Source organism: the organism of the source record quoted next, unplaced genomic scaffold (genome assembly GCF_019419815.1).
Source record: "Pyrus x bretschneideri cultivar Hongxiangsu unplaced genomic scaffold, Pyrus_bretschneideri_v1 Contig66, whole genome shotgun sequence".
In the NCBI taxonomy this organism is placed as follows: Eukaryota; Viridiplantae; Streptophyta; class Magnoliopsida; order Rosales; family Rosaceae; genus Pyrus; species Pyrus x bretschneideri.
In genome coordinates, this window is record NW_025999805.1 from 1,401,062 (window position 1) to 1,422,036 (window position 20,975).

Consider the following 20,975-nt stretch of genomic DNA (forward strand, 5'->3'; position numbering starts at 1 on the left):
GTATGCGATTTTGAAGCATATATAAACAAGTTTGACAGTTGGATCGTTGAAATTAGTTTCTAAGATGCGTATCTCATCAAAACGATAGATTCACTAACACTTAAGAGTTTATTTATACTTTCATCAAGTATAACATAAGATTTTGTGGTATCCCCTAGTGTAAATATTTTAAATTGAAGATCGAATTCATTCATTGTATTTATATAAGGTCAAGGAGTGTAGCTGTAAAAAATCATCAAAATCAAAGTTAAAATAACCGTTAAATCGTGATTTTTCATTTATAACCGTTGAAAAGTTTTGTCTTGTTACTTGATCTCTGAATGTTTGTTTTTTGCAGTTTTTGGTGTATGCGATCTCGAAACATGTATAAACAAGTTTGACGGTTGGATCATTGAAATTAGTTTCATAGGATGCGTATCTCATCAAAACGATACATTAACACTTAGGAGTTTATCTATACTTTCATTAAGTATAACATAAGATTTGTGGCATCCACTAGTGGAAATATTTTAAATTGAAGATCGAATTCATTCATTGTATTCATATAAGGTCAAGGAGTGTAGCTGTAAAAAATCATCAAAATCAGAGTTAAAATAACCGTTAAATCGTGATTTTTCGTTTATAACCGTTGAAAAGTTTTGTCTCATTACTTCATCTCTGAATGTTTGTTTTTTGCAATTTTTGGAGTATGCGATCTCGAAGCATGTATAAACAAGTTTGACGGTTGGATTGTTGAAATTAGTTTTGTAGGATACGTATCCCGTCAAAACGATAAATTCACTAACACTTAAGAGTTTATTCATACTTTCATCATTTTGAAGGGATACGCATTGATGTTATACTTAATGAAAATATAAATAAACTTTAAGCGTTAGTGAATCTTGTCGTTTTGATGACTTGGAATAAATATATTAATTATGTATATATTTTAAGTGTTAATTAGACTATGTTTCAATTAGTATGTGATGATATTTAATAATAAAATTACATTTATGTTTTTTATTACGTATTTTATTTTTATTCAAGTTAAAATGTTATAAGAGATAAAAAAAAAAAAGCTAGTTATTTTTTTTCTTTGGGTTAAACATTAGGCGGGAAATGGATGGATATAGGTTGCAAAATTTCCCAAACATTAGGTGGGAAATGGATGAAACTCTTGAAATATTAGGCGGGAAATTAATTATTATAATTTTTTTTATGTTTTTGGTATTTTTAAATTACTTGATATTTTTATTTTTAATGTGTTTTATGATTTTTAATCTCAATCTTTGCCTATAATATACTATAAAAATAAATAAATAAATAAAACTTAAATTTTAAAATTTATATAGAATAATAATTAATAAACAATATATACATATTCATTATATCTATTGCATTTTATAGTAAGTTTTTTTTAGTAGTTTAAAAAATTAAAATCATCAAAATAACATTTTTCTTATCGTGTCGAAATAGGTTACCCGCGTGTCACTCTCGTGTAAACCTGTTAAGGACCCGTTATTAACGGGTTATTATCGTGTGATCCGATAATGACCCGATTAGTTATCATGTTGACCCGAAACCCGTTATTTTCGTGTCGTTTACGTGTCGTGTTAACGGGTCGTGTAATAAATTGCCAGGTCTAATACAAACATATCTATTGTTTTCATTTAATGTATTCTTTGATGACAAAAAATTAAGATGCATATGTGAGAAGCTAAAAAAAGTGTGAAAATCATCCCCTTCAAACAAAACCATCACCAACACAAAATGTTAAATATTTTTCTTTAGACGGATTTCACCGCCATATGGTTACATAGCATCTTGGTCCAATAAATCATGTAAAAATAAAATTTTCTATCATATTCTATTATGGCACGAGAACGTTACGACAATATTGAACTTATTCTATACAAGTCCTTCACAAAATAAGTAAATTAAGAAATATGTAATCGATCGATGTAGAGGCCAATGTGTCAATATCACACTTGTTCGGTTGGGAATGGGTTTGCCATTATCTGGTGTGATGGGGAATTTGGCCAAATCCATCGATTGATTTTTTGGGTTCTTGTTTGTCCTTAAATTCATCTTCAACTGTTCTTTTAACTCCTTCACTTCAGTTATCAGCTAATTATTTATTTACTTCTCTTGCATTGATTAATTAATTATTCACCTAATCCAACTTTTAAACTGACTAAACAAAGTGCATAATTGTAAGACGAGCCATCATCTACCATCATCTTGCAGATGCTATTTATTCGCAAACCAATTAGGTTCTGTTTGACAGCTCGAACTGTATTGATTATTTCTGTCGAATATGATAAATAATCATCGGATACTACTGACTAAATTAATCGGTCATTTTTTGCGAATATCGGACTAATGACCGTATTATTTATCTTGTGTTTTATAGATTACAAGATATATTGTTGTACTAAAATTAAAAAAAAAAAAGAAAAAAATTATGTTATTATATCTAAAAAAACCTAAATATTTCTCAAATATTATCTTCAAAATACAGCCATCGACACCGCTTACCAGAAACGTAAAATTAGATATTGAATAAAAAGCAGGAGCCATGGAGGTTTGACCCGATCCGACAGCCAACTCGTCGGCCATGCTGAAGCAGCGTCAACGCCACTCTCAACTACTCAGAAAATTTAAAACAAAACCCCAAAATTAGAATCAAATAAAAAGCCCCAAAATTAGAACAAAACCCTAATTTCAAATGAACATTGCCCAGACGACATATTTCCTAATCTTTAAACCCTATCATCAATTCCCAGTCAACATTCTAAAACCCAGTTGAAAAATACCCAAATCACAAAAAGCAGCAAGAAGCTAACCTAAATCCCACTTAAGTTCAAACACCCAAATGACCAAATCTCCCAAATATCACCAACTAATGATTCGAATGTTGTAAGACGAGAGAGAAGCAGTGGTCGGTGCAACTGGTCTTTCTGTCTTTGTGGGCGTCTCCAATTATCAGACACAGAGCGAAGATGAAGAGAGAACAGAGCCGGCGAGAGAAGAAAACGGGGAGAAGAGAGCCGGCGAGAGAAGGAGACGGGCCTTTTCGCGCGAGAGAAATAGAGGCCAGTTCGAGTGAGAGAGAGCAAAAAGAACCCGACCCATAATCCGGGTCTTTTGAACGGTTTTATTACTCGGGTGTATATTGTATAAAACAAGTGGATCGTATTAAATTAATTCAGTCTAATTTAATACGGGATGGTGCTAAACAAATGAGTCCGTATTATTAGTCTTTTTTAGTAACTTATACGACCTGCTAAACAAGGCCTTATTGTAAATGTGAGGATGACACTGGTTGATTACCAATTGGAATAGTAAGTGTCCGAATTCAAACCCCTCTAGACTTAAAAAAAAAAAAACATATGTATACAGGTTTTTTAGAGAACATATATGTATGCATAATACATTGGTCTACAGTCATGTCGACACGTCGATCCAACAATTTGGACTCCACAAGATGATGGCTTGGATAGGGTGAACATCTATGGAGGCCAAGGATGATTCAATATACATGACTTTCTTGTGTGTGCCATTTTGTTGATCTTTTGGATGTCAAATTTACAACTATGTTGTTTGTCAATCGACAGATTTTTAGTACAAGCTTATTACACTAAATTACAAACTATGTATAGCGAGGAGGGGTTTTTTTCATTTTTTTTAGTGAAAGGGTAAATATATTATTAAAAAAAAACATTACAAACAAAGAGGCTCAAAACAACTAAGTGCAACAGACAAAATGGACCCCATAAACACACACAACAAAGGCCAAAACACACCTAACCAAGCCCAAAGTAAACAAAGTAGCCCAGTACACACAAGCCACAAAACAAAAAAACCTAAGCAAAAACAGCTAATGTAGCTTCTCCACCCGCCGTCAAAATTCCACATGTCAAACTGAAGCCAACGCCTAGCACCAGCGCCTGCCATCTCACCATCCTGAATCCTACACTTGAGGAAGAAAAAGCCCACACCATCTTCCACACACCACCAAAACGATCCACGCCAAGGAACAGAGGAAGCTCGTGGGAACAAAGATCTCACGAGTGATAACGCCAGCAAGGGTGGTGGTGCGAACACCCAAACCAAAGCTGTACATACCCTCCCGTAGAAACGCGACAAATCGTGGTAAAAGGAAGCCGAATCGAAGTGAGGATTTGTGGAAAAATAACATAGCCTATTGTTGAAGATGGTAGAGAGAAAAGGATCGAATGAGATGGAAGAAACGGGTGATCTGGATTCTGGGGTCAAGATGGTGAAATTATAGGCACAAAAAGTGGCAGAACGAAGAGAGCTTGAAGGGTAGGTTGGTACGGGAATGAAAATTGGGCAGGGCTTTCGCCCAAAAACAGTAAGCACAAGGGAAAAAAAGCAAACAGAAGGAAAACCAAGAATTGCCACCGACCTTGGCCATAGCTAAGGCCGGTGGCGAAGCAAAGAGTCGAAAACGAAAGGCACTCACACCGGAGGTGAGAATAGCTCTCACTGGACGAGAGATAAAGAAGGAACAAAGTGTTAGTCTTGAATTCTCACCACAAGTGAGGAGGGTTTGACTGACACAATGGCTTGACCAAAAAAATCTTAATCATCGTGAGATCTAGTCCACCCCTTACTTTGTCAATCCACATTTTACTTATTTCAAAATTGTTAAAAGGGTTTTTATCACAAATGGTTCCTGAGATTAATCAAATTCATTATTTTGGTCTCTCACTTTCAAAATCAATCAATGTCGTCTCTAACATTCACTACAGCACACCAATTTGGTCATTCCGTTAAGATTCCGTCAACTATTCTGTTAGTTTGTATGGGGAACCCACAAATTCAATGAAATGGTGACACATGGATTACACAAAATAAGGGTTTTTATCGCAAATGGTCCTTGACATTGATCCAACTCCTCACTTTGGTCCTTGAGTTTCAAAAATAGATAAATTTGATCCCTGACTTTCAATACCTGCACGTCAATTTAATCATTCTGTTAAAGTTTCATCAATATTTTTGTCCCATTAATCTAAGCATATGGTGCCACGTGGATTAACTACAAGAAACATTTTTTTTTTTTAAGATTTAAAACTAAAAGTGAAATAAGAAACTAAAAATCAAAAATAAAAGAAAAAAAGTCATCGTCGTTTTCATCAGGGTATGCTCAAAAAGAAAAGGAAAGCACACACCACTAGAGTATTTAGCCTCCTGAACTCACTCCTCATTCTCTCTAGTCGATTATAATCCTATCAAATTTGAGTTGAATTTGGATTCGGTTTTATTGAATTTAGAATGAATTTTTTTTCAAATTGGGGTTGTGAGATGCGAGAAAAATACCAGAGCAGAATACTAGTTCATTGGTTCACTCTTAAAAATAATAGTTTCTTATACTTAATCCACATGGAGCCATATGATTGGATTAATGGGACCACATCAGCACACAAACGAAAAATATGGATGAAATTCTAACGGAATGAGTACATTGATGTGCGTAGTGAAAGTTAGAGACCATATTTATCAATTTTTGAAACTCATGGACCAAAATGAGGAGTTGGATCAATGTTAGGGACAATTTGTCATAAAACCCTTATTTTGTGTAAATCCACAAGTCACAATTTCATTGGATTTGTGGGTCCCACATACAAATTAACTGAGTAGTTAACGGAATCTTAACGAAATGACCAAATTTATGTGGAAAAGTGAATGTCAGGGATGACATTGATTGATTTTGAAAGTGATGGACCAAAATGATGAGTTTGATAAATCTAAGGGACCATTTATGATAAAAACTGTTGTTAAAATAGGATAGGCTGATACGACAAAGTTTTTGGTGTTGCACATGAATACATCTCGTCTATCATCCCAAGATCTGCCTTGGCATGAAGCACGTGGAGTTCCGGACAGGATCCTCTAGTCAACCCCAACAACCTCCAAAAAAAAGGAGGCAAATCATGTAAATAGGTGAATCCATTCTTTTTCTCTAGATGTTCATAATCCAAAGATTGGCTTGTTGGTTGGGCCTCTTGGTGTTAATATATCTAGATTCTAGTGTCGTGTATGAAACCCACACTTATTATTCTAGTTGTGGTTTTTTATTTTGGGCTAGAAAATGGTCCTTTTAATTGTATTTAGGCTTATTTACATCGTCGTCTTCTGATACTCAATTTAATCTTATTTTGTTCTTTGGAACTTTAAATGTCTCACTTAACCTCTTGAGTGTCAAGTTGAATTAACATTGTACATGTGGCAGTGACACGGCTACAACTCTGCGAATTACTGGTCCACACCTTTGCCATGTCAAAAAATTTTAACATATTTTTTTACTGAGTCAATAGAAGGGGATAATCAAGTGAGACAGAAAGCTGACATTCAAGGGATTGAGTGTGACTTTTTGAGTTTCAGGGGGCAAAACAAGAATAAGTTGAGTTTTAGGAGACAATGTGTAACATCCCACATCGTCTAGGGGAGTGGATCATGTAAGCCTTATATGTATATTCTCATCTCTACCTAGCATGAGGCCTTTTGGGAGCTCACTAGATTCGGGTTCCATCGGAACTCCGAAGTTAAACGAGTGCGTGTGAAAGCAATCTCATGATGGGTGACCCACTGGAAAGTTCTCGTGTGAGTTCTCATAAACAAAACCGTGAGGGTGTGGTAGGGGCCCAAAGCGGACAATACCATGCTACGGTGGAGTCGAGCTCGGGATGTGGTGGGGGCCCGAGCCAAGATGTGTCAATTTGGTATCAGTGCCAATCCCTGACCGGAAGTGTACCGACGAGGACGTCGGGCCCTTAAGGGGGGGTGGATTGTACATCCCACATCACTCAGGGAAATGCATCATGTAAGCCTTATATGTATATTCCCATCTCTACCTAGCATGAGGCCTTTTGGGAGCTCACTGGCTTCGGGTTCCGTAAGAACTCCGAAGTTAAGCGAGTTCGCACGAGAGCAATCCCAGGATGGGTGACCCACTGGAAAGTTCTAGTGTGAGTTCCCAGAAACAAAACCGTGAGGGTGTGGTAGGGGCCCAAAGCGGACAATATTGTGCTACGGTAAAGTCGAGTCCGGGATGTGGTGGGGGCATGGGCCGGGATGTGACACAGTGTAAATAAGCCTTGTATTTACAACATAATCTTCATAATTCCTTTATGTGATAAAAACACCCCTATTACCATACAAAGTTGAGGTTGCAACTAGTTGACAATATAAAAAGTAGCCCAATTACTTATAAGCTCTTGCAAAATTTGGTCAACCACCGATACAGAATTGTGTCCTTCATATTCTCACAAATACAATCAAAAGATTCAAACTTGATATTTTATTTGAAAAAAGAAAATCAGTGACACAATAAAGACTATTTTCATTCATTATGTGGTAGTTCAACTTGATTACTCAATTTCTTCCGTTTATTTTCATATATTCATTTAACTCTTTAATCTACAAGTCATTTTATATAGTTTCATATTAAAATACATTATTTACTGAGCAAAAAACAACAAAATCCAAAAAGCCAATCCAATGGTCTCCTTTTTATTGTTTGTCTAAGCCACATTAATCATGGGACATGCCTTGATAATGAATTTTCCTATAAAATTTGCACGAGTATTTGTGGTAAATAAACACAAGCACCAACCATTATGGTAGGTTAATATTTTTCTAGCTCTGCTTAGTAGGATATTTTGCAAATAGACCTTGTCACACGATATATATATGTGGGAGGTGAGTTGAGGTATCGTTTGGTATGCAGACGGGACGGGACGGGACGGAACGGAATGGGACTGGACGGGACAGGACGGAACGGAACGGAGCGGGAGCAAAGATGCCCTCGGATGGAAACAAGGAGGAAGAAGAAGGAGACGGAGAGGTTATAATTTTGTGTTCCACGGATGTGGAACGAGTCGTTCTAGGGGGGTGAGGTGGAACGAAAATTCACCCAAAACTCGTCCCGTGGAACAGCTCGTTCCACCCATTTTAGGCTCACCAAACGTGGGACGGAACGTCTTGTCCCACTCTGTTCTGTCCCATCCCACGTACCAAACGGTACCTGAGTTACTCAGAAGCAACATAAACTCTTATTACAGAACTTCAAGTCTGCAATCAGAAAACAAAGTGAAAAGGAAAAAGAACTTGGTCATAAAATGGCTAATAATGTTGCTCATCATGAAGTTAATTTTCAATTTGAAAATCATTGTTTGTAAAATATGAGTTTTTAAAGATTTTAACTCAATCAAGGCTCTCCTTTCTCCATATTATCATCTCTCATTGTCTCTTATCTTTCTCTGCTCGCCATCTTTTTCTTTTCTTTGCTCTCTCTCTCTCGTCCAATTTCTGCCTCTCTTCTCATTATTATCAGGTTCAGACTCCACAAGACTGTTCCTCTGAACAATCCCATCAACTCATCGGTGGAAGTCGCCTCGATTTTGACACAATGTTGAAGGAGAAGCTCCACTGACACGGCTATTGCATAGAAGAATCGGTCTAAGTCTGTTTCCTCTCCGTTGCCAAGGCGTTCGTGCCCACGCTAGTTTGAATTCAACCAAAGAAATATTATTTTCACAAATTTAACCAAACAAGTGTTCAAAATTTTGAGATTTAAAACCAAAATTATTCTTAAGAGATGTACTTGAAAAATGATTTTAGGGACAATCAAAGTTTTTTAATAGAATACCAAACACACCTTAAACTTGCTACCAATAACATAATTGAAAGATAAAACTATTCTTCCATGTAGTATACTTGTACGTGTGCATGCATCTTAGTACCCTAGAGAGATAATCACATACTTGTATTAGAAGTTACGACTGGTGATAAGGAATTACTTAAGTGCGATGCATACATGTCAACCATATTAATAAATTAAATGGAAACTAGCTTTTTCACGTTGATTGGGAAGGTGTATTGTAAAGGACCAGAAAGAATATAATCCACAAAGATGCGATGTGCTGCCTCTGTTGGATGAGTTCTGTCCCAGAAGAGATGGTTGCTTCTGTTGCTGCAGTACGTTGCGAAAGGTAGGCATGGAGCATCCGCATTAAGCTTCCCAAGACCACAGCAAGCAGCTTTAACCTCAGCAAATCCTGAATAAATTAATGTAATTACTGATTAAGACAGTAAGATATTTTTCTTTTCGAACTGTTAATTTTGATGCGGATTCTTATTTGACAATACATCATCTGGTCTGGCAAGAAAACTTTATCCAATCAATTGAATTTGATATAACGTGCACAAGAAGGAAAATATTTTATGGAATTTCAATTACCGTAAGCTGTTGGATTCTGAATGAAGTTGTGCATGACGCTGTAACCATCAAAGTAGGAGTAGTTTATGCCCTTGAGCTCCGATTTCAATTTCTTCAACATTGATATAAGAACTTTATTGTACTTAGCTGACAACTGATTAACGTCAGCTTTGCATTCTTGATCGGATCGCTCATTTCTTTCTGACGGGGTGCACCCGATAAGCGCAATTCCAACGATGACAAATTTACGAGCGCCATAATCGTATAAACGCTGCAAAAAGACAATTAAATTAAGATAAATGTGATAATATTAGGCGTTGATATTGAAGGAATTATTGTGTTAATTACCTTCACTTGTTGTTTAAGTGTGAGAACCATGGAGTTAACATATTGCTGAGGTGTGCTCCTATTACTGGTGGAGGAGTCAAAGTAGGTGTAGATGTCATTGCTTCCAATGATAATGGTGAAGAGAGATTTTGATAGATGCTTTTGTGCTTTGAAGGTTCCTATCTGTTGCCCAAGGCCTTCCTTCACTGACAAATAATAATCTACTTGTTCTCCCAAAGATATTGACTGGGGCTGATCAGACAAAGAAAAATAATTAAACTGATTTAATATTATCAACAATTTAGTGTGTGTGTGTGTGTGTGTGTGTGTGTGTGTCTGTGTGTCTGTGTGTCTATACATATAAAGCTGTGTTTTGACTTACATATTGTTGATCCTCTTTGAAGATTTTAGCAGCTCCAGAAGCAAAGTTCACACCATTTAGGAAGAGGTTATAGCTCTTGTTCAATTTAGATGCCATAGAAAGATATGGTGGTATGGTAGGTAAGCCCATTTTCTCAGCTGCCAACATTTTAAAATTAAATAATATTATCATAATAATGTATTGTTAATACACATAATACAAAAATAATGCATTAGAAACAAAAAGAAAACAAGACATGTTTCAAACTGCGATTGTGCTAGGTTGAAAATTCTTGAGTGCTAGGTTGAAACTAGACACGTTTCAAAATAATGCATTAGAAACAAAAAGAAAACTAGACGTGTTTTATTTATCAATACAATACCCTATCTATATCCATGTCATCAACCAAATTATAAAACATAGGCTAATAACACTGTGCAACTATATTACATTAGAAAGAGATGACTTGTTCCTGGTAAGAAACCAACTACTATATTAAAAGTGAAGGTGTGGCAAAAATATATATGCACTCTCAAATTTAGGAGAAAAACTTGTGTGGGGCTTTACTTGCCACTGAATTTTGCTGAGTGACACTATAATCCAATCAAAACTTGCAACATGGCAAGTCTTAAATATTATCTTTTATCATTCTTTTATATTTAAAATTCTCATAATTATTTTTCCTACTAATTAATATACATCATGAGATTAATTTGATGTATATTTTTCTTCTCCCCCTCTCTCTTTTTCTTCCCAAATTTTCCCTTTTGGTACTTTTATGTTTTGCCGTAGAAGTCTTCAGTTTCTTCTCTCTCCCACTTCTACCATCATGTTAAAGATGGATAATCAACCAAAATAGTTGTACTTCAACCAAAATAAAGTGAGGGATAACCAATAAATTGTGAAAAGATCAACTCGATGGTATGGAGTGAGTATGCAAGATTGTATTTAGAGTTTGCTACAAAATATTCTATTCCTTTATAGGAGAAACATAAACACGCAAATTACAACTCAGAGATATATAAAACAGGACGAGCTGTTGGGCAATGAAATTGTGCTTATAATTGAAAAAAAAAAAAAATTAATAAACAGCTTTTGTAAAAAAAAATTTAAAAAAAAATAATTTTTTTTTTTTTTTTCATTTCATGATAGTTGGAGAAGATGACTTTGTTTTTGCCCCATATTCTTATGGAGAAAGGAAATAAAGAGGGGGAAGAAGACTGCACACGGCAGAGAAAACTGGGGAAGAAAAATAAGAGAGAATGAGAAGAGGAAAAAAAAAAAGAAAAAAAAGGAACAGACAAATTTTGTTAAACATCAAGCCTGTGTTAGAATATATATATATATCACAGTTTTATTTCGTTATAGATGGAGAAGAAGGTTTAATTTTTTTTCCCATTATTCTTATGAAGGATGGAAACGCACAGAGTGGGGAAGAAGCCGGCACTGGCAGAGAGAAAATTTGAGAAGAAAAAGGGAAGACAGAGGAGATCAGAGGAAAATTGAAATCTTAAATTAATCTTATATCAATTAATAGGAAATATAATTATGAAAGTTTTAAACATTAAAGAAAAATAATAAAAGATAATATTTAAGACTTGACACGTGGTGAGTTTTGATTGGATTGTAGTGCCACTCAACAAAATCCAGTGGCAAGTAAAGCCCCACACAAGTTTTTCTCCAAATTTAGTTTGAACTAACTTCTACACCTTATCAACCAACTACTAATTGCTTCTACGGCTAATAATGTGAGAAGAGCATTTATTATCTAACTGCTATTTTGAAGGGCCTTTTGAGCTTTCGGATGCCGTTTCATTGTTCAGTAACCAGCTCGAGAGTCTGCTCAACCAGGAAACCCAGAAACTGTCACATAAAAAATATATGATCTAACGATTAAAACATTCAGAATATAGGATACTCCGAGTATACTAGATATCCTGTGATTTTTATGGCACTGGAAAGACTGGACTAGGAAGTCTCAAATTCATATACTTTCTACGATTTCTTTCCTTGAAAAAGTAGCAGCATTGCCTACACACGAAGAAATCCCGGACACACATAACAACAAGGTACATCACTACATATAAATTCTGTTGTGAAGCAATTTAGAATACTATGTTATTAGACTGTGAATCTGAACCATCAATCCAAATAGTGAGATATAAATTGACAGTCTGATGAAGTTGCATGCTAAATGTTTAACAACTATAACCAAAAACTTGCAATTTAGCAAGGAAATGAAAGCTGATATTTTCCTAGTAACAAGCCGTAACAAATTAAGATTACAAACTTACCGAGAAGATCTGCAGCATTCTTGCCGTTACAAAATCTGCCGGTTGGCTGTTTGGTCGGAAAGTCGAGGCCATTGTGAGGAAAGTTTGCTTTGGCAAGAGAAAACTGGAGGTAATTGTTGTTGCCCACATCTACCAACGAGTCCCCGAAAACATACATGGCCGGAACTACACGCGCCTCCGTGACAGTGAATCCCAGAAGGTTGGAGGGAGAGAAGAGAAAGGAGATGATCAGACTCATGAGAAGGAAAAGTCTGGAAGCCATGGTTGTAACTGCTGCTCTCACATTCACACTGCCCTCCCCCATTACATTACACTGGTAAATATATCACGTGTAAGGAGGTGAGGAGTTTGGTTTGTACATAAAGAGCATCAGTAAATGAGGTGTACATGTCCGTTTATGAAATTAAAGTCTATACATATGGATGAGAATTCCCGTGAAGATTCCGAATATTACTTTATTCTGTCTATTTATTGAATTAGATTTTGTCAGATATTTTTTTATTCAATTTTAAGTAAAATATTTAAAATAATTTATAACAGCAGGATAACATATGAACAAGATGAAGTGATTCTCAAGATCTTCACAAAGAAGATCTGGATAGGATCCTATTTCTATATATATAACTGAAATATGAATTTACTTTTGTAATTTAATTTTCTTTATTTAAAAACTCTCTTAGTCAACCAAAAGATTATGAAAATATTATTTAGTCTTCTTTCACAGCAAAAAAATGATAGGCAACAAAACCAGATTTTGTTTTTTTATTAAAACCTCACCTACATGTGATTTTAACATATCTAAACTACAAATTAATAAAATCATTTTTGTCAACCAAGAAAGAGTAAAAAAATTATTTAGTCTTTTATCACAAAAAAAAAATAATGGGTAATAATGTAATTTTACAAAACCAAATTTTGTTATTTTTTATTGAAATCTTACCTACAGGTGATTTTAAAATAAATCTAATATTAAAAAAATATAAAATAAAAAGCAAAAACCTCTCTTCCCAGTCCTCACCCCCCCTTCCCCCACAGTGAATCTGAATTTTCACCGAATCCTCTTTGTGAGGATCCCGATGATCCGTAAATCATATACGTTCATCGTCCATCATGTAGTCAAAAATTATTTTAAATAATTTTATTTAAAATTAAATAAAAAGAGTACCTGACAAAAATTAACTGCATAATGTATGATGAATGAATACGATTTACGAATCCTCAACATCCTCATCTAAAGTATCATGAGAGGATCCTATTGGCCCCACGTTCTCTTTCTCTCCTTCCTATTTTAAAAACAAAAATAAAATGTTCACACACACTGGGCATATGCTAATTTTTCTCTAAAAAAAAAACCAATAACTAGCTCCAATTAAGCAAATCATTAATTAAGTTCCCACTCCTCAACCACTAACTCGTTTGTTCAACAAATTCATTAATTAAGTTTAACATCTAATTTGTTTTTTTAGATGTCTAAAATGCTTCTAATCACATTTTGACTTTGGATTTATAATATATTTTAGTCAAAAATTAATTTACCCATTCGCATATCTTTGGCTTCACTAAGATGTAGATAAAATAGAAACCCATATCTAATCGGTTTTCATTGACTGGTTATCTTGGCTCCACTAAGATACAAAATTTTCATTATAGTATAACAATTAGGAATTGTTATTGACAATCCTAAAATCTTATTTTGCACTTCAAATTTCTATAATTAAAAAGAAAAATAGACATATAAGAATTGTAAAATAAGATTATTAGAGTGCTAATAACAGTTCCCTAACAATTTACATATAACAGATTCAACGTTAATATAACGTCCTGGTATAGAGTAATACATCTCCATTATAAGTTGCGTTTGCCAATGAAGTTTGGGGATTTGGATCCTCTCCTGAGCTTAGGAGGACCTCCTAAGTAAATCACACGGACTGTTAGATTTTGATCTAACGACTACAAACAGGAGGTCCTTCTAAAAATTATAATAATTGTAACCATTGGATCAAAATATAACAACTCGTGTGATTTGCTTAGGAAGCTCAGCCTCCTAAGCTCAGGAAAGGATCCAAATCCGAAGTTTGGTGGGATTTTAAAGTCTCATTGAAGCAACCTCTAGCTACTCGTCAAATGAAATGGCATCCCATATTCCCTATTCGGGATGAAAGCTATAAATGTAGTTTGCTTTTATATTTGGTTGAGACGAACCTGCAAAAACATATATCTTATCGACCCTTTTTTTTCTTCTTCTCTTTTTCCCTTTTAAATTTGTATATTCTTAATTACCCAAAATCAGTCACTTAGTACTACAGTTTAGTAATATTCTTTCACTTGTAAGTGAGAGGTATTAGGTTTGATTTTCGCCAAAGACGAATTTAAACCACATTATTGCTGCCTATTTGTAAGGGTTAGGCCACCCCCTTCCTCTTAATATAGATAATATCGTTTGTTAAAAAAAAATTACACAAAATCATTTTCCAAATATTTTCATAGCACGTATCATGTATCCTCTATTACATTATTGCCCTAGCAAAGGGCATTTAACATAAAGAAAACTAATAAAAAGGGATTAAAAACTTTGAGTTTTAACGATAAATACAAAATAAATGGTAAAGTTAGTGAATAGTATCAAGATTGACTTTTTAGTGTAAAAATGTAATTTTTCGTTAAAATGAACAGTACCGAAAGCTTTTCATTAAAGTTATCTTTAACATATGCTTGATATGCATGTTTTTCCAAACCGTCTAAAGGGAGATGCATCTTTTAAAAAAAAAAAAAAAAGGTGTGCTACATTGTCGAAGCCATCCTACGAGTTTGGTATTGATAAAGCAAGAACATTGTTAAATTTCATAGGGTACCAAACCTATATTTATCCTAGATATGTATAGGGTTTAGGGCCAACAATATAGAACAATTATTATTCAATAGTCCAAATTATTTAGTAGTACGAGAAATGAACGGACAAAATTGAATTGAGGAAATATTATTTTTGCTTACTTCCTAATCTAATGGATATAAAGTCAGACTATCTAATAGTTCGAAATATTGAAGAGTTAACCCTATATAGAATAAGAATTGTCCATGTTGAGTAGTTTTCAGCAGTGCAACATTTGTATGTTTGGAAGTTCTTTTAGAAGTCTTTTAGATGTTCAAAAGTACTTCTCACAACGTTTGAAAGAAAAAGTTACAAGTGTTTATAAGTTACAAAGTAGTTAGGTTATGTTGTTTTTTCAAAGAAACACCACTTCAAAAAGTATTTTCAAGTGCTTTTCTTCTATTTTTAATAAAAGTTTCAACACTCTTCTAACAAAAGTGCTTCCATTGAAAGCATTATAATTAAAATCCCTTATGATTTTATAAAAGAGAGTAATCACTCAAATAAATTAAGCACAACAGCAACAAGCCCCCTCATTAAAGAGAATTAACTAGCGGAAAACATCGTTTCATGTAAGTCTATGTCTTATAATAAAAATGAATTATTATTAGCACTCCAAAAATTTCATTTGGCACTCCAAGCATTCTATAATTAGAGAGAAAAATACACTTGTGAGGAATGTATATTGTTATTTGTATGAGTCACGTAACAAGTGGGACCATAATTCATGCGTCCTCTGCAATGTCTATTCTATATGTAAATGACGATGGAACTGTTTTGTGACACTTGGTCTTCTAATCTACCTACATTGCGCTTCGATAAGGCTTATACGTGGTTCGATCTCATTTAACGATTGATATATTATTAATTAGCAATGCACTGCCATGTGGATGCTTAACAAAACGGAATAGGATTCTCTTCTTTTTTATTATCACCAATTTTCATCCCCTCTTCTAATACTCTTCTTTTTATTTTATTCTTTATATAAAAAAATTCAAAACAAGATGTAGACGCGACGTAATCGCAACCGTTTAAATAAAATGAGATAAAAGGAAAGAGAGATTAGGAAGGGAGAGAATTCTAACCAAACAAGATTTTGGGTGATTATATACTATTTGTTGTCGATCGTGAGTCCTCGTTTTATACATACATGTGTGTGTGGCGCTCGCGCGCGTATTGGTGCATGCTAACTTGTCTCTGTCGACCAATCTTTGAGAAAATTCAACGGCACGCCACATCAAGGAAAAAAAATTCAAAGCTCATCAACTTTGGGATGGCTACCCAAAAATTTGGAATAAATAAGAAGAGGATTTTATCTTCACACGCAATGCAAGCATCCAGACCCACACTAGTTCTTGTGTGATTCTTTAGTTTTCTGAAATTTAGAATTTTCGAAATCTCCATGTGTTTTAATTTTCACTTAATCTTTTAGAAAAGAGAAGTAATTTCACACGTTCATTTTAACTTGTTACACACTCCTATTAAATCTTGATCCTTGATTTCGCTTGATTTGTTTAATCTGATGATTATAAGTAAAGAAAAGTGTGTGAGAAGCTAAAAGGTATGTGAAAATTACCTCCATTCAAAAATTCTCAAACAAAAACTTTAATGGCAAAATCGAAAATTCCAATCCAGCTTGCATTCTAATACAGTGTGCTATGTGTGCTCCTTCATTTGTTTGAGTGCTCCTTTGTTTGCATTGACCGGAATACAGGTTATCTATATATATACAAAAGGAAAAGATATAAAAAGGTGAAGCTTTCATGATACTCAATTGTCCTTCTTCCCCTAAGATTTCAAAAAATAAATTTACAGAAAAAACCATGTAGGGTGGTTAGTAAATTTATTATTTTTTGAAATATTAATACAAAATAATAATATCTAAAATAAGTAAAATTAAGACAAAAACAGTAATAAAGAGCTAATTACCACACGTGTGAGCATGTGGCAAGAGACTAGCTAGTGTCTATATGTTAGGCGTTCAAATAGAAAGTGAGCTAAGTACCATACGCATAGGCGTGTGACAAGAGGTTAATGTCTATATGTTAGGCTTTTAGATAGAAAATGCGAACAATCGGATATACTGTTTCTCATGAATCAGCACTAGTGGTTCCTTTATGACTTGGATCAATAAAAATAATTTGTAGTACAAACAAAAAAAAACACTCTATTAACTCAGCAACGATTGGAATTTCCTCATTAAGAGAAGAGTAGAATGAATCGTCATTACAAAAAGAATGAAGTGGATCCATATTGATTGGTGCTTCCTCTCCCCTTGGTCTACCCAACGCCCGAATTTGCAAGAATGGCTATGTAGGTAAGGGGATCATCACTAAAAACAATTTGAGTTTAGCTTGAAATGTGTATGTTTGTATCAGTTGCTATTTGACCGTAGTTATTTAGATATCCCGAGTTATTTCTTGCCGGAACACACAAAACAATTATTTAGATATCCTGAGTTATTCCTTGCCGGAACACACAAAACAAACATATGAACTAGGTAAAGAGAAATGAAAAAGAGATGTTTCCATTTCATCAAAATCATAAACTTTTTCTACTTTCGTATGATCTACTTCACAGACCTCCCACTTAAAAAAATAAAACAAATAAAAAATAAATAGTCAGAATCCAATATAGTGGATGCTTTCAATTGTGATTTCATTTGAAACGCTCACTCTTGATCTGCCAAGACCCAAGAGGCTTTCACATATTAAAGAGTAATGTGTCGGTTTCGTCCTGAAATATTATTCGACCAAAAATTAAGTTCCTAATTTCCCCCCTTTAATTGTCAGCTTCACCTCTACCATAAGTAACTAACTTGTATGTGATACACTTTGGAAAATAATTCGGCAGTTTTTAATGAGTTTACTAACTAATTTTTTTCTTCAATAAATAGTGTATGAAGTCAACTTTAAAGAATAAATTGTCAAATAGATTCGCTAACCTATATACAACGATAAGAGCCTATGACCAAGAAAATAATTGTAGAATCCTTTAAAACATGTCACGTGCAATTCAGGCGACTTAAATAAACAAAATAGAATAGCTTCTAATATTATAGCAATGATGAAATAAGCAGTTTTTAATACATTTTAAGGACTTAATTTTCTAAAAAATATAGTTTAAGAACTTAATTTCACTGGGCGTAATAATTTAGCAACTAAATCGGCGGAGTACTGCATATTAAAATTTACTTCTTTCCTTAGGTTTATAGTGTTAAGGCTTTAAGTTCATCGACTGCAACTTTGGGGGGAATAGGTAGAAGATGGAATCCACTGGTCAGCTCCAAAAGGATGGTTTCACAAAAGATGAAGCCCCTTTTTATTCAGCAAAACATGCAGCAGAGATCTTACCACCATATTTACACTACATGCCTACTCTGCCTAAGTTGTCTAAGACTAACAAGAACAGTTTCTTGTGCCGTTGCTTTCCCGAAACAGTTATCAGGTGCATCGAGTTCTCACCGGAGAGCATTCACAAAGGCCAACAACGACGCTACATCCCTATTCTCTGATGGATACTTGACGGGCTTTGACAAGTGCTTGGGGAAGAAGAGTATTGTTGGAAAGCTCCCCAGCTTCAGTTCTTGCTTTGCATATTTCTTCTGTTCCCCATCAGCTCTGAACTTACCTACCTTCACCCCAGTTCCTGCCAGATTCTCTGCTAATTCAACATATGATCCTTCCATTGCCTGCAAACAATCGAGAAACGAAGCAAGTTAGATCAATCAAACTCAACACATTTTCGGCTTTACAAGGCAACCATGTTAATAAATTGTGAATAGTATTCACCTGGCAGAAACGGCACCATGGTGCATAAAGCACAACAAGCCAAGGTTCACTTCGGTTTTCCAGTCTAGCCAAGTTCTCTATCCCAGTCCTGCTCAAGGAAACCAAGTTCTTGCTGTTAAAGATGTCTGGGACATTAGCACTCCCATTTGTTGTTGAGATCCCATTCCCATTGCCATTGAGGTGCAGCGCCTCTTTTTCTTTGATATTTCCGTTATGGAGGCCACATTCCTTTGCCTTAGCATCCTCCCACCACCATCTTCCCTCCCTTTCATGCTGCCCTGGCAGCACCGGCCTTGTGCATGGCTCGCACCCGATTGAAATGTATCCTTGCGAGTGCAAAGGATTGACAGGTACATTCATGACTTGGAGGAAGTTCCATATGTCATGGCCTTCCACGTTGGCAACAGGATTCCATTTCACCAAGCTGCCAATTCCACCATCAATACCTTCAAACGATGGGTCCACCTGGACAACCGGAATTTCAGCTCTTGTGCCAGGAGACTGGTCTTTTCTCTGCCCAGTGATCCAGGCACGAAGACCCTTAAGGGCTCGCCTTAAAGGCCTAACCTTCCTTACCCTGCAGCACTCCTGGTGGCCGTCTTCATAGAATGAGAACAGTCCTTTGCCTCGCACCAGTGCTTGAACTTCAACAGCATCAGGAAACATGTATTCAATGTGAATGCCATAGTGCTTCTCAACAGTGTCAAAAAACTGGTACGTCTCTGGGTTAAGCCTCCCAGTATCCAGGCTGAATACCCTGAAGGGCCGACCTGTTAGTTTGGCATACTCGATCAAGGCGACGTCCTCAGCTCCGCTGCACAAATGAACATTAACTAAACTTAATTTCTGTCATCCTAAATGAAATAAACTCAGGTAAACCTCTAGAAATTGTTACCGCTAATTGTTACCTATGCATTGAAATATTTTCTTAGCCGCTTGTCCTGATTTACTTACGAAAAAGTTTAATTCCCTTTCGTTTTGAAAACCTCAAAAGTAAGATGGAAAAGATTCCATAAAATACTCTGTAAAATAGTATTACAGGTAACAAGCCCGTCTAGTTCAGTTGGTGGGTTCGAGCCCCACACTGAGCGCGCTTCAGTTTTTAGTAATTTAATTCATTTACCAGAAACAAGAAATTAGTACTAAAGTGGATTTACCTGAAAGCAATGGCAATGTCATTCCCAAATTTGTCAAGAGCCTTCTTCATGATTTGAAGTGGGGAAGCGTTTTCCAACTCTTTTGCCAGTTTTTCGTAATCTTCTCCTACCACATTGTTGTCAACATCTACAATAATTCCGACAATCAATTTACACAGCAATTCCTTCACGTCCTCGCCCAAGGAGAAAACGAAAAGATTAATTTCAAGCTTCTCACAATGATACAACAGTTACAAGTTCACACATGTATACCTGGAGATGCCATTTTTGCAGCAAGCGGAACAACTGATTTGCTCCTTTTCGATTCTACAGAAAGGGGTTTTGCCAATGATGGTCTCTGGAAAGAGGCCACAGCCGTCGATGCAAACGAAAATTGATCCGACGGATTCACAGAAGATGTCCATTGAGCTAATGGGTTTGAAATAACAAATTAAAAAATGCATTAAATCCCATTCAAATTCAAGTAAACAAATTGCAGAGTAGAGAAGAAAATTACACAAAACCCAGAAAAATTAACCTTAATTTCTAAGAATTCAATCCCAAAGAATCAAAATTTAAATAAATAATTAAACAAATTTATCATTTGGGTATTCACATTTCTCATTGCATGATCATGAGCACCAATTTAACTCAAATTTCATAACCAACAAGTGAAGTCGATGAGATCAGAGTTAGCTCAGACAGCCCATTATCAAGAACCGCATACATTGCAAACAATAATAAATATAAATAAATAACTCAACAAAACAATGGAAAAAAAAATTATAGGAGGGAGAGAGAATTACCTTTGGGCTCGTGGGAAGATAGCGAAGCGTGAAGCAATGATTGGGTAGAAGGAGACGTAGCTACGAAAGCCATGAGAGAAATTTGAATGCTTAGAGAGAGAGAGAGAGAGAGAGAGAGAGAGGGTCTGTAATGTGTTGGCGTGGAGGGCACAGGAAAAGCATTAA

At 35.2% G+C, this 20,975-nt stretch overlaps 2 protein-coding genes across 2 annotated transcripts; both read right to left on the reverse strand.

The window, feature by feature from the left end:
* Positions 1-8,752: 8,752 nt before the first annotated feature.
* LOC103951377 (GDSL esterase/lipase At5g55050) lies at positions 8,753-12,609 on the reverse strand. The gene is made up of 5 exons (XM_009362735.3): positions 12,209-12,609; positions 9,936-10,072; positions 9,575-9,805; positions 9,248-9,497; positions 8,753-9,065 (listed from the first exon to the last, which is right to left on the reverse strand). Exons 1-5 carry the CDS (start codon positions 12,510-12,512, stop codon positions 8,845-8,847), a joined length of 1,143 nt encoding a protein of 380 aa, XP_009361010.2. The 5' UTR covers positions 12,513-12,609; the 3' UTR covers positions 8,753-8,844.
* A 5,769-nt stretch (positions 12,610-18,378) lies between these two features.
* Positions 18,379-20,975, reverse strand: LOC103951376 (5'-adenylylsulfate reductase 3, chloroplastic). Its single transcript, XM_009362734.3, has 5 exons — positions 20,811-20,975; positions 20,278-20,433; positions 20,026-20,152; positions 18,869-19,682; positions 18,379-18,768 (listed from the first exon to the last, which is right to left on the reverse strand). The coding sequence occupies exons 1-5, from the start codon at positions 20,881-20,883 to the stop codon at positions 18,538-18,540; spliced, it is 1,401 nt and encodes a 466-aa protein (XP_009361009.2). The 5' UTR covers positions 20,884-20,975; the 3' UTR covers positions 18,379-18,537.